The 12,683-nt window shown below is 37.4% G+C and overlaps 1 protein-coding gene across 1 annotated transcript in view; it reads right to left on the bottom strand.

Moving 5' to 3' along the window:
* Positions 1–12,683, bottom strand: part of DNAH14 (dynein axonemal heavy chain 14) — a 440,851-nt gene that overhangs the window by 197,204 nt on the left and 230,964 nt on the right. The window contains exons 30-35 of the mRNA XM_055583763.1: positions 11,967–12,198; positions 11,215–11,268; positions 8,327–8,472; positions 5,567–5,635; positions 4,532–4,718; positions 3,630–3,706 (exon numbers count right to left, since the gene is read on the bottom strand). Of these exons, the coding sequence (XP_055439738.1) occupies positions 3,630–3,706; positions 4,532–4,718; positions 5,567–5,635; positions 8,327–8,472; positions 11,215–11,268; positions 11,967–12,198 (765 nt within the window). The remainder of the gene's footprint in view (positions 1–3,629; positions 3,707–4,531; positions 4,719–5,566; positions 5,636–8,326; positions 8,473–11,214; positions 11,269–11,966; positions 12,199–12,683) is intronic.

The following is a 12,683-nucleotide window of genomic DNA, read 5'->3' as shown; positions in this document are numbered from 1 at the left end:
AAAGCAAGCACATGACATAACAAATATTCCAGAAGTGAATATAACCACAGCTCTAATCAATCAATGCATAGCAGTCACTTGAACACAGTGATTCAGGGGTAGACAAATGAATTGTCCACTCAGAGTGGTTTGGGACTTCAGTTCAATGGTGTAGATAGTTCCATTTGTTATTAGAAGCCATCCTGCTACCAAAAAGGAAGCCAGTCTAAAAATAACCCAGACAGGGAGGACTGCAGTGCTTAGAATATCTCAGAGAAATAAAAGGGAAACTCAAATCAAAGTGATTATATCCTGCCCCACCTCTGGATTTTCTGATTGGGTGAAAAAGTAAATTCCTTCTACTGTTTAAGCCAACTTAATATTTTTGTTAATTATAACAAAAGTTTTTGATATATTGTTATCACACAGTTTATTGCCACATATAATATTTCATATACTAAACATTCCAGTACACATTTTTATACATTAAACATGCAGTCAAAAGGGGAAAAAGTAACTACATGTGGTATAATATGACTTTGGAGATAAAAAGGAAGAAAAGTTTTCCCTGCCCTAGCATCCCTCCCATACTCTTGTCTACTGACATCTGAAATTCTTCATTGGGATGGTGATAACTTTTAAGCCTTTGCCCCATAATAAACAGAGCTAATAGATAACATTTATTGAGTATTTTTTTACTAGGTCTTTTGCTTAATTGTTTAAGAAATTTCATTATTTTTTTCAAAAGCTAAGAAGTAAGAAAAGTGATACTCAGAAAAATGAAATAACACACTCAGTGTCATATAGCTGGTAAATGTCTGAACTGGCATTCAGTCAGGTCTCGCTGACTTCAAAGTCCATTTCTATAAGCACTCTATCTTTACGATGGAAGACTCACTGAGTTGGCATCAGCTGTTTACACATTCCTCTGTAAATACATCAATGAGTCTTTTTTCTGAAGGTGTTTTGGTAGAGAGGGCGAAAGTGGACCAGAAGTCAAAGTGAGGGCCCACACCAGAGACAGAAAGGGTCCCACACTTCCCTGCTGGGGATCTAGTAAGTAACCTTGACCTTTCCCATTTTTTTCTCAAGACAGATATTGCTTTACATTAAAAGAAATTTAAAAAATAGGGATAACACTATGTCTGGCTGGGGAGTAACTATTAGATATAGACAAGGAGAGATAATAGCTTACATAAAATACAGTAAAATTGTTACAATACCATGTTTTTCACTAAAATTATACAACTTAGGGGATGGTATCTGAGATTACTGTGGGGACTGTCTTGTAATTTAAGAATAAAAAAGAAAACTTCTAGACTAAGGTCAACTAAAGCTGAAGAAAAGCATAGTTAAATGTAACTTTTTAAACCCGTTTTGATTGTTTTCATGATACCAGTTGTTTGGAATTAGTTAAGACATTTTGTGACCCAGTACTGTGGTCAGTTTTATAGTTTATTTTCTAAACAAAAGGGGCAGTTTAGAGAAAAACAGATAAGGTTGACTGTGGTAGGCAGAAAAATTCCCCCCTCTTCCCTACCCCTCCAACCCCACCAATATATTCACTTCCTAATAATCCCTGGAACTCTGTGAATATTATCTGATAGGGCAGAAGATCTAATTGAGTTAAGAGTCTTGAAAGAAGTTTATCCTGAATCATTCAGGTCTAAGTGTAGTCACATGTTCCTTATAAGAGAGGAGACAGAGACATACAGTTGAGAAGGTGATGCAAAGATGAAGGCAGAGATTGGGGTGATGTGACCTTCCACCAAGGAATGCTGGCAACCACCAGAAGCTAAAAGAGGAAAGGAAGAATCTCCCAAGAGACTCTAGAAGGACAGCAGGTCTGTCCACAACCTTGGTCTCAGACCTCTGACCTCAGGTGCTACGAGAAGACTCATTTCCATTGTTTTTGGACATCATGCTTTTGTAGCAGTTTGTTATGGCAGCAGCCCTACAAAACTAACACACCTTTATTATTTTCTTAAATGTAAACACCTTTAAACTCTATTTGGGGGTTAGAGTTAGACTCCATCAACATAATTTAGAAAGAGAAGGCGTAAAAAAGGGAGGGTTGAATCACCATGCATAAAGAAACGAGAAAAATTTGTAGTATTCTTGCATGCCTAAGAGACAAAATTAGAAACCTTACAAAGCACTGGGTAGAGTCAAGGGAGAGGAAGGGACAGAGAAGGGAAGAGGAGAGAGGCAAGAAGAACAATGAACATTTAAGGTGTTAGGAAGGGTCAAGGGACTTTTAAAAAGCAAATTGTCTAATATTCATTTTTAAATTGTTCACTGTACTTTCCTCTGACAAAAAAATAAAAAAAATTCCCCAGTCCTTTTCATAACACAGTCAGCTTCACTTAATCACATCATGTGTGTGAAGGTTTGGGAGAATCAAAGAAGGGTGGCTGTTACCCTTGCAACTACTTTCAGTGGCAGGAGACAGACAGAGAGTACACTGGAAATGGGAACTCCAACAGCAGGCCGCTGTGAGAACTCTGAGTTTTCTGTGAAGTTTGCAGAGAACAACGAAGGACTTTGAAATGAGAAGAGTACCACTATCCCTGGAATATTTACTCACACACAGAATTAAGTGAACATAAGAAAGACTGAGAACTTGAGGGTTCCCTGTCCTAGTGTTTAGGATTCTGGGCTCTTACTGCTGTGGCCTGGGTTCAATCCCTGGTCAGGAAACAGATTTCACAAGCTGCATGGTGTGGCCAAAAAAAAAAAAAAAAAGACTAAGGACATGAGGACATCAGGGAGCTGATTACTTGGTACTATTTATCTTTAATTTTATAAAATTATAAGACATTTCATAGTAGACACCTATTTACATTCCATCTATATTATACAGGCCATTTTGCAAGATATGCTACAGTTCTTTTATTTAAGAAATAAAATATTACAGTGGAGCTATAGCCTATTCCTACTGTTTTCTCCTCCCATGAAACATTTTATATTTTTTACTGTACCTATAAACAATCTATAACATTTATTGTTTAAACATTTCATATAAATAGTATATTGATATGTCTTTTTGTAACATATTAAAAAAATTTTTTTTAATAGGTGATACATGAATACAGCCCCAAATCAAGACAATACAAAAAGTACACAGCTTGCCAAAAATGAAAAGGAATGCCTGCTTCTGTTTGGTCTCACCAGTACAAATTTCTGAACACTTAAAAATTTTCGCCCATCTGATAAGTGAGAAACAATTTTCAGTGTAACTGTAATGTGCATTTCTCTCATTATGGGTGGGGTTGAGTGTATTTTCATATATTTAAAGGACTTTTATGTCTCTTTTTCTGAGAACTGTCTGTTGATTTCCTTTGTCCATTTTTCTATGACTGTTTTTTTCCCCAGTTTTCTAGAAATCTTTATATGCTAAGAGGATGAGTTATTTAACTGCAACAGGAGCTGCATATATCTTTACTCTAGTTTTTCATTTGTTTTTTGACTTCACAAAAAGTAATTTTTGACTATTATAAATTATTTCTTTTACGGCTTCTGGATTTCGAGTCTGGGAGCTCAGAATTATTTTATTTTATCTTGTTGTCATTACTTAAAATTTCACACAGTATTTTCCCAGTATTGTGCAACTCCCTTTTGATCTACACTCAATTCAAAATTCAACTGACCATTTAAGCTCCCGTTTCTTCTTCCCAGCCATCACTAAAATTGTCTTCAGAGACCTCAGGCCAAAATCATAATGATCCTATCAAATATTAAAATATTTGAGTTATTAAGTTTCTGGAGAAAAATGAACAACTTGGAAATAAATGCATATAGTATATTGTTAAATCACTAATCATCTATGCTATGAAGAGAAACAGTGTTATGAATTCAAGAAACCCTCAGTTTTGGTTCTAATGTTCTCACTTCTTTCCCAAACTTGTCCTTCTAAAAGTCTCCTTCTCAAAAAAAAAAAAAAAAGATTAACAAGTTTCAACGGAGTTTAAAAATCATTATCTGAGTTAAGTTTTCTCTAAAATGGAGAGCTACATTTAAAGAATATATTGTAAAACTGAACGCTTTGGAGATAATCTGGTTAGCTGCCCAAACCATTCTGGGTTATAAATAAACACAAAGTTGACATGTCCTAGAACAATAATTTTCAAAGTGGGGCATTCAGACTAGCAGCATCATGAACACTTGAAAATTTGTTAGAAATGTAAACTCTCAAGCCCCACCTCAGACAACTAGAAAGTTGGTGGTAAGGTCCAGCAACTTATGTTTTAAAAAGTCCTGCAAATTATTCTGATGCACTATAAAGTTTGAAAACAACTGCTCTAGATGTAATCTTCCTTGCATGGAGAAGGTAGCCTATAATTTAAAATTAGAGCTACTGGACTGCTCTCTCCAGATCAGATCCCAGGGAAAGCTTGGAACTTTGATTTACATATTGCCTTATATACAAGTTGCATGGACTTGATACGCTGATAGGAATTTTAGTTCCAGGTCATTCTTGGACTAATACCTGAAAAGTTATCATTTAATGCTTCATGTAATCACCTTCACTTTGATAAAAACAGTTTGTTACCTGTTGCGAGAGTTGCTTGCTAGCTAATTCGTAAATGTTAACTAGCTTTCCAGAAAGTAATTTTGCAGATTTGAAACCAACAGAAAAGAGCATTACTTCAGCAATCATTTGATAATGGGGAGCCATCATTGCCACTGGGCGAAGCAGAGATTTTAAGTTATCTGGGAGTTCCACTCGACCTTTGTATCTTAAGAGGATAAGAAAAACAAACAAAAAAAATCATATTTCAGTTTTTCAAATGAGAACCACATAAATTTCTCCCAAACAGTAATTCTATTGCCTTTCTATGTGACCTTTATCTGAAAACAAAAAGTTTACAAGATGGTTTCTATTGTGCTTTTAACTCATAGAGCTTCCTAGTTTATGTTCTTTTCTTCCTATGCCTCCTCCCACAGTTTACCTCACATCAGTTCCCTGATTCCATCAACACACATTTATTGAGTCTGCCCAGTCTCCACTCCCTGTAAACTACCATATTGTTACTCCTGCTACTTTGATTAGCTTTTCTGCCTATGTCTCCTTTGTGACAGACTACCAACCTTTTCATTTCTCTCTGGCTATTCATAAAGTGGAAATTTCCCTTGGTCAGAAGCTTAATATGATATCATCCACATGGACAAATACAGAGCTGTAGCTGCTTATAAATGGTGTGGGCAGTGGAGGGGTTCAGAAGCATGGTGGAGGGTGAGTGATGAATATACAATGTCAGCCAACTCTGTCTATGGATAAGATTAAAAAAAAGGATTTTTGCCTGTGTCCATTCCTACCACTTTGGGCACCTGATGCGAAGAACTGACTCATTAGAAAAGACCCTGATGCTGGGAAAGATTGAAGGCAGGAGGAGAAGGGGACGACAGAGGATGAGATGGTTGGATGGCATCACTGACTCGATGGACATAAGTTTGAGTAAGCTCCAGGAGTTGGTGATGGACAGGGAAGCCTGACATGCTGTAGTCCATGGGGTCATGAAGAATTGGACACGATTGAGCGACTGCACTGAAATGAACTCCTACCACAGATGTAACTGATACTTACCCAGGATTTAGGGTGACAAATACTGCACAAGACATATTTATACGAATTTCTTTTCCTTCCAGTACAAACCTACAAGACATTATAGTATTCATCATTAAGACAACTGCTTTTTGTAAGCCAAAGTATCTTAAAACTACAAAGGAGTTTGCAAAATTTCCTGAGACTGTGTTACAATTAAATCCAAACAGAACATGCTGGGGGCGGGGGGTAAAAAAAAACAGTAGAAAGGGAAAGAAGAGGTTTTTTATGTCAAATCAAGAGCTCTGCTGGGATTCAGATTTATTTGATCATGTCTGATGATGTCTATTCAGCAGTGGCCACAGGACTGGAAAAAGTCAGTTTTCATTCCAATCCCAAAGAAAGGCAATGCCAAAGAATGCTCAAACTACTGCACAATTGCACTCATCTCACACGCTAGTAAAGTAATGCTCAAAATTCTCCAACCCAGGCTTCAGCAATACGTGAACCGTGAACTTCCAGATGTTCAAGCTGGTTTTAGGAAAGGCAGAGGAACCAGAGATCACACTGCTAACATCCACTGGATTATCAAAAAAGCAAAAGAGTTCCAGAAAAACATTTATTTCTGCCTTACTGTTTGGATCACAATAAACTGTGGAGAATTCTGAAAGAGATGGGAATACCAGACCACCTGACCTGCCTCTTGAGAAACCTATATGCAGGTCAGGAAACAACAGTTAGAACTGGACATCGAACACAGGCTGGTTCCAAATAGGAAAAGGAGTATATTTTCACGCTGCTTATTTAACTTATATGCAGAGTACATCATAAGAAATGCTGGGCTGGAAGAAGCACAAGCTGGAATCAAGATTGCCGGGAGAAATATCAATAACCTCAGATATGCAGATGACACCACCCTTATGGCAGAAAGTGAAGAGGAACTAAAAAGCCTCTTGATGAAAGTGAAAGAGGAGAGTGAAAAAGTGGGCTTAAAGCTCAACAGTCAGAAAACGAAGATCATGGCATCTGGTCCCATCACTTCATGGCAAATAGATGGGGAAACAGTGGAAACAGTGTCAGACTTTATTTTTCTGGGCTCCAAAATCACTGCAGATGGTGACTGCAGCCATGAAATTAAAAGACGCTTACTCCTTGGAAGGAAAGTAATGACCAACCTAGATAGCGTATTCAAAAGCAGAGATATTACTTTGCCAACAAAGGTCTGTCTAGTCAAGGCTATGGTTTTTCCAGTGGCCATGTATGGATGTGAGAGTTGGACTGTGAAGAGAGCTGAGCACCAAAGAATTGATGCTTTTGAACTGTGGTGTTGGAGAAGACTCTTGAGAGTCCCTTGGACTGCAAGGAGATCCAACCAGTCCATCCTAAAGGATATCAGTCCTGGGTGTTCATTGGAAGGACTGATGCTGAGGCTGAAACTCCAATACTTTGGCCACCTGATGCGAAGAGTTGACTCATTGGAAAAGACCCTGATGCTGGGAGGGATTGGGAGCAGGAGGAGAAGGGGACGACAGAGGATGAGATGGCTGGATGGTATCACCGACTCGATGCACATGAGTTTGGGTGAACTCTGGGAGTTGGTGATGGACAGGGAGGCCTGGCGTGCTGCGATTCATGGGGTCGCAAAGAGTCGGACACGACTGAGCGACTGAACTGAACTGAACTGAACTGATGAGAGAGTTTTGTGAGGCTCAAGGCAAGAGGGTACCCATCTGAATGAAACGACTTACACAGAGAAGAGAATCTGAGGAGACACAAAGGTCTGCCTGGATGACACAGTGGAACATTGAATGGCCTCAGTAGAGTTCTTGCTTTAAAATGAAACACAGCCCACTTCCCAACACCCAATTAAATAATTCTGGGAACATCGTGAAGTAGAACCTCGGCATGGATAGTGTCATGCCGCTGGCACCAGAGGAAGAGACAGTGGAGAGAAATCCCCTAGTGATTTTATGGACAGCTGAACCGATGAAGGTGGTCAAACAGGAATGGAAGAACAACTGGGACAAAACCTAAGGTTTTGAAATGAGGAAAATGAGGAATTGAGGAAAACTTTGCAGAAGCAAAGAATTGGTGAAGTGTGAATTACTGTAATCCTAGTTATATCCACAGACTTGTGAAGCCTCATAACATTGAGAGCAAAGCCAGAAGTGAGTGCCCATTAGCTTGAGTTAGAATTATTAGATTGCAATTGAAATTTTAAACCCACAAATCCAAGTATGCTAAAAAAGGAAATCATGTAAGTTCCTAAATTTATTTGAAAAGAAAAAAATTTTGCTTGGATTAGTGTACATTAGAAATCCTAACATACAAATATTGTTATTAAAGGATTTTTTAAATAAAAGCATATTAATCCAGAGTAATGGAACAATAGAAGGGTTCCCGTGTGTGGTCAGTATAACTGTTTTTTTTTTTTTAATATGTAAAATTAAAGAAAAAAAAACCCTTTGATTTCTTCAAATGAAATATCATCAAATGAATAGGTACTAAGAGATTTTAAACTCAAAAAGAAAAGTAATTAGAACATATTTGCCTCCTTTTCCTGGTAGCCAAGAATACTGTTCCAAGCTTGGGAAAGAGTCTGCAAGCTAACTATTCATATTTTCATATTATTTGCCAAACAAAGGAAACATTCAAGTTAAGTGCCATTCCTTTTGGTGTGTGCTTAGGAAAACAAAAGAAACAAACCCAAACACTCATGGTAGAAAAAATATTAAATAATAATTAAGCAGTATGTGTACATCAAATTTCCATTCCCAAAGTATAAACACATTTAGCCAATACCTGACAGAATAGCTGTCTTTTGCTGCCTTAATTGTTAGCATCTGTGAGGCAATCACAGAGAGAACTTCCATGTCAATTCGATTGAATTCATCGAAACAACACCAAGCTCCTGACTCAACCAGTCCGAAGAAGAATTTCCCCATTATCTTAAAAAAATGATTAATGAAATTATTATTTAGGTGAGCATTTTTACTGGGACATTAATTTCTGCAAGTTCTTCCCATTTTACCCAAACTAAGCAAACACTTCATGTCTCCCTCTCAAGCATTTGTGTAGGGCTGAAAGCAGCAGTTTTTAGACTCTAAGACCGCTCAACTACTCTGCCTGTCTCCTGTAAAAGTCTAAATGTGTGCGCGTGCTAAGTCACTTCAGTCTTGTCTGACTCTGTGACCCTATGGGCTATAGCCAGCCAGGCAAGAATACTGGAGTGGGTTGCCATTTCCTCTTCCAGAGGACCTTCCCAACCCAGGGATCGAACCCTAGTCTCCTGCATTGCAGGCAGATTCTTTATTGCTGAGCCACCAGGAAAGCCCTAAAAGTTTAAACATAGCAGCAGCAAAATGATGCTCACAAGAGTGAGAAAGTAGAAGCACAATTCACATTCGCATAACTGAGCAATCTCCTGGGTGCCATGTTCTCAGAACCACGCACTGGCAGTAAAAGTCTTCAGTACGGTTTTCCAGCAGATGGTTGGAAGAGTTCTCCTTTCTAGGTCTGGCCAAGACTCAAGGGTTAGTGGTCAATGCCTGGTAGTAATGCAGACGGTTGATGTTTAGTCATTAAGTTGTGTCCGACTCTTTTGCAACTCCATGGTCTGTAGCTTGCCAGGCTCCTTTGTCTGTGGGATTTTTTTTCCTTCTTCAGGGGATCTTCCCGACCTAGGGATGGACCCTTTTCTGCTGAGCCACCAGGGAAGCTCAGTAACACAGATCTCTGAACTACTAAGTTAAGAGGAGTGGAAGACTGGGGCCAGGCTGGAGTGGGGACAGCAAATGCAAGCAGCTCTTACTCTGCTTTTGCCATTTACAACGGGCAAGCCCAGGGTGGCTAGATCCTCCAGTGTCCTTGTGAGAGACTGAAAGTCTGTGTTGAAATCTGTTGATCTGTAAATGTTATAAACTGAAACAAACAAGCCAGATAAAGTGTCTGTGGACTGAATATCTGTTGAGGAATGCTCGAACTCTAAGAGGAGCTTTTGTTAGGTGCTGCCGAGGGGCAAGATGTGAGAGTCAGAGAGAGCCCCTCTGGCTCAGAAGCCTGAAAAAGTCAGTTCCTCCCACTGACTGCAGCAATCAGATCCTGTCTTTATCTAAAACTCTGATATTTTGTTTATCATGTTTTTTGGGGGGCATTTACCTTGATTCTTTTTTTTTTAATTTATTTATTTTAATCGGAGGTTAATTACTTTACAATATTGTATTGGTTTTGCCATACATCAACATGAATCTGCCACGGGTGTACACGTGTTCCCAATCCTGAACTCCCCTCCCACCTCCCTTCCCTGGGTCATCCCAGTGTACCAGCCCCAAGCATCCTGTATCCTGCATCAAACCTGGACTGGCGATTCATTTCTTATATGATATTATACATGTTTCAATGCCATTCTCCCAAATCATCCCCCTCCTCCCTCTCCCACAGATTCCAAAACACTGTTCTATACATCTGTGTCTCTTTTGCTGTCTTGCATACAGGGTTATCATTACCATCTTTCTAAATTCCATATATATGCATTAGTATACTGTATTGGTGTTTTTCTTTCTGGCTTACTTCACTCTGTATAATCGGCTCCAGTTTCAACCACCTCATTAGAACTGATTCAAATGTATTCTTTTTAATGGCTGAGTAATACTCCATTGTGTATATGTACCACAGCTTTCTTATCCATTCATCTGCTGATGGACATCTAGGTTGCTTCCATGTCCTGGCTATTATAAACAGTGCTGCAATGAACATTGGGGTACACGTGTCTCTTTCAATTCCAGTTTCCTTGGTGTGTATGCCCAGCAGTGGGATTGCTGGGTTATACCTTGATTCTTTAAAAAATACATTGCACTAAAATACTATTTATTTTGATGACTAAGTTTTTGGCTCCTCATTGAACTTTGCTTAGCAGGTAAGAGCGTCACTCACCTTACCCTAGTCCCACTCCTGCAGAGCCCCAGTAAAGGTACTTTCCAGGGAGGACAGAGAGGCTATTAGGTAAGTGTTTTAAGAATAATAGTTCAATCAGCTTATTCATATTTACTGATTTTTTAATGTGCCAGGTGAATACATATTGGAAATGTAGGATCTCAGCAAAATGTAAAAGGTTTGGAGTTAAGTTGCAAAATAAAATAAATTGGAGTGTTTTGAAACTAAGGAAATTTGTGATAGGCACAGAGGCATATGACATTTTAATAAATATTTAAGAATGCTATGAGATATATCTTAAATAATATGCAACCAAAACAAAATAAGGCTGACATAAACTTGTAATCATTTACATAACCTCTGACTCAAATTTTTGTGTTACTCATAGTAGCCTCATTGTTCTTTATTTTCAGTAAATAAAAGTGTAGGTTAGAATATGTAAATTTATATTACTGAAGCAGTACTTTTAATTTTTTATATATTCATGTTTCATACCAATTTTGTTTGAAAAGATCCTCCCTGACAAAACATTGGAAAATCTCTGTCTTAAGAAGTGGTTCAGCTGAATAAAGGTAAACTGTGTAATGTTTTAAGTTTCAATTACATTTACAACTTTTCTGTTAGTTTAAAAGAATAGCATTTATAGTTATATTAATACTTAATGTCTAAGATATTTTTCTTATTCTTTTAATCCTCTCTGAATTATTTCTTTTTTGTGTACAATAGTTTTTTTCTGAGTATATAAGAATAAGCTTTACCTTATAATCCAAATCCTCAAAACAGTTGAAGACTACACAATGTTTGCCTAAGGACTGGGAAACAAAAATGATATTTTAATATATTTATTTAATTATGACACAAAATACTAATTTTAAAACTTCCAGAGTAATAAAATATCTTTATTCTTTCAAGAAAAGTTTTACAATATAAAGGTGTTTATACCAAATTTAGAAATCCACAAGACTCAGTTTAGGATTAACACATGGATACTATTATAGTTTAGTTGATTAGTGCATGGAGGCTTAAGGTCATATTTTTAAACACATAAACAAATAAACTAAGAAAAAATATTTCAGCAATATCATAAACTATACCCTTTGCTTTCATCAGTTGCTTCTTTGTCTCTTTTTCTTATACACACACACACACACATACATACACACAAACACTTGTGTTTGTCACAAAGACTAGGCAAAAATCTGTGTATGGAGCTCAAAATAAATGAATCACTTCTTCAGGAAAAGAAGAGGGGACAAAGCTACCATTTACATAGACGTTAGTTCATTATTATAGTCCAAGTCAACTATGTTGACTTACCAAGATCCTAAGTCCCAGCACACATTAAACATTCAAAATTAAATGATGATGTATGAATTAACAAATGTGTTAATGTGTTTGCTAAATATTATGAGTACTTTAACAACAGGAGAGGTGTAAATTTAAGATAACTTTTAAAGTTTGTGTGACTAAAAAAACAGAAGTTTTTATTCTAGATATAGAAACCACTTACTTTTGCTAGATCTTTAACACTCTCAGTTTTTCCTGTACCAGCTGGACCAGCAGGGCAACCTCCTAGGTTCAAGTGTAGTGCTCCAGTGAGAGTTAGCCAGCATCTGTCAGTGAGAGGCGTAATCACCAATCTTGGGGTACAGCCCAAGTACTCATAGCCATAAGTAAAGCTGGCATCTCCTTGAGATACATAGCACAACTTTTGTTTCTCATTCCACTTATATTGCAAATGTCTGAAAACAATATTTTAAATGATCATATTATTTGGGCAAAATGATTTTTAATTTTTTTCACATGCAGAAACACAGTAAGATTATGTTGATTTAAAACCTCAAAAAATCAAATGAAAACTGGTGGATAATTCATCAATTGCTCTATTAGGCAGGAACTACTAGAACTTGGAAGACTACAAGCATGAACACTCTTCCCTATGAGAAAAATGGCCTTGTTAGAATTATGCTACTTTGGTATGATGGTCAGCATAAATGGAAGATTTACATAACAATCATCTCTATGAAGTTTTTATGGCTTCCATAAGAAGGTAGTTTCAGACATTATTCATTATAACCACTACATTAGTGGTCCAGGACTACATTCTTATGGAAACCACTATGAGTTAAATTGGTGGCTCATTTATATCTTAGTTTATGCTGTCATCTAATATTTTGTATATCCCTCATAAAACCCTTTTAAATCCTTTCTAGAACAAAGCAGATTA

The sequence above is a fragment of the Bubalus kerabau genome, chromosome 5 (genome assembly GCF_029407905.1).
Source record: "Bubalus kerabau isolate K-KA32 ecotype Philippines breed swamp buffalo chromosome 5, PCC_UOA_SB_1v2, whole genome shotgun sequence".
Lineage (NCBI taxonomy): Eukaryota > Metazoa > Chordata > Mammalia > Artiodactyla > Bovidae > Bubalus > Bubalus kerabau.
The sequence above is the reverse complement of the archived record's forward strand: the minus strand, read 5'-3'. Positions and strand labels throughout refer to the sequence as shown.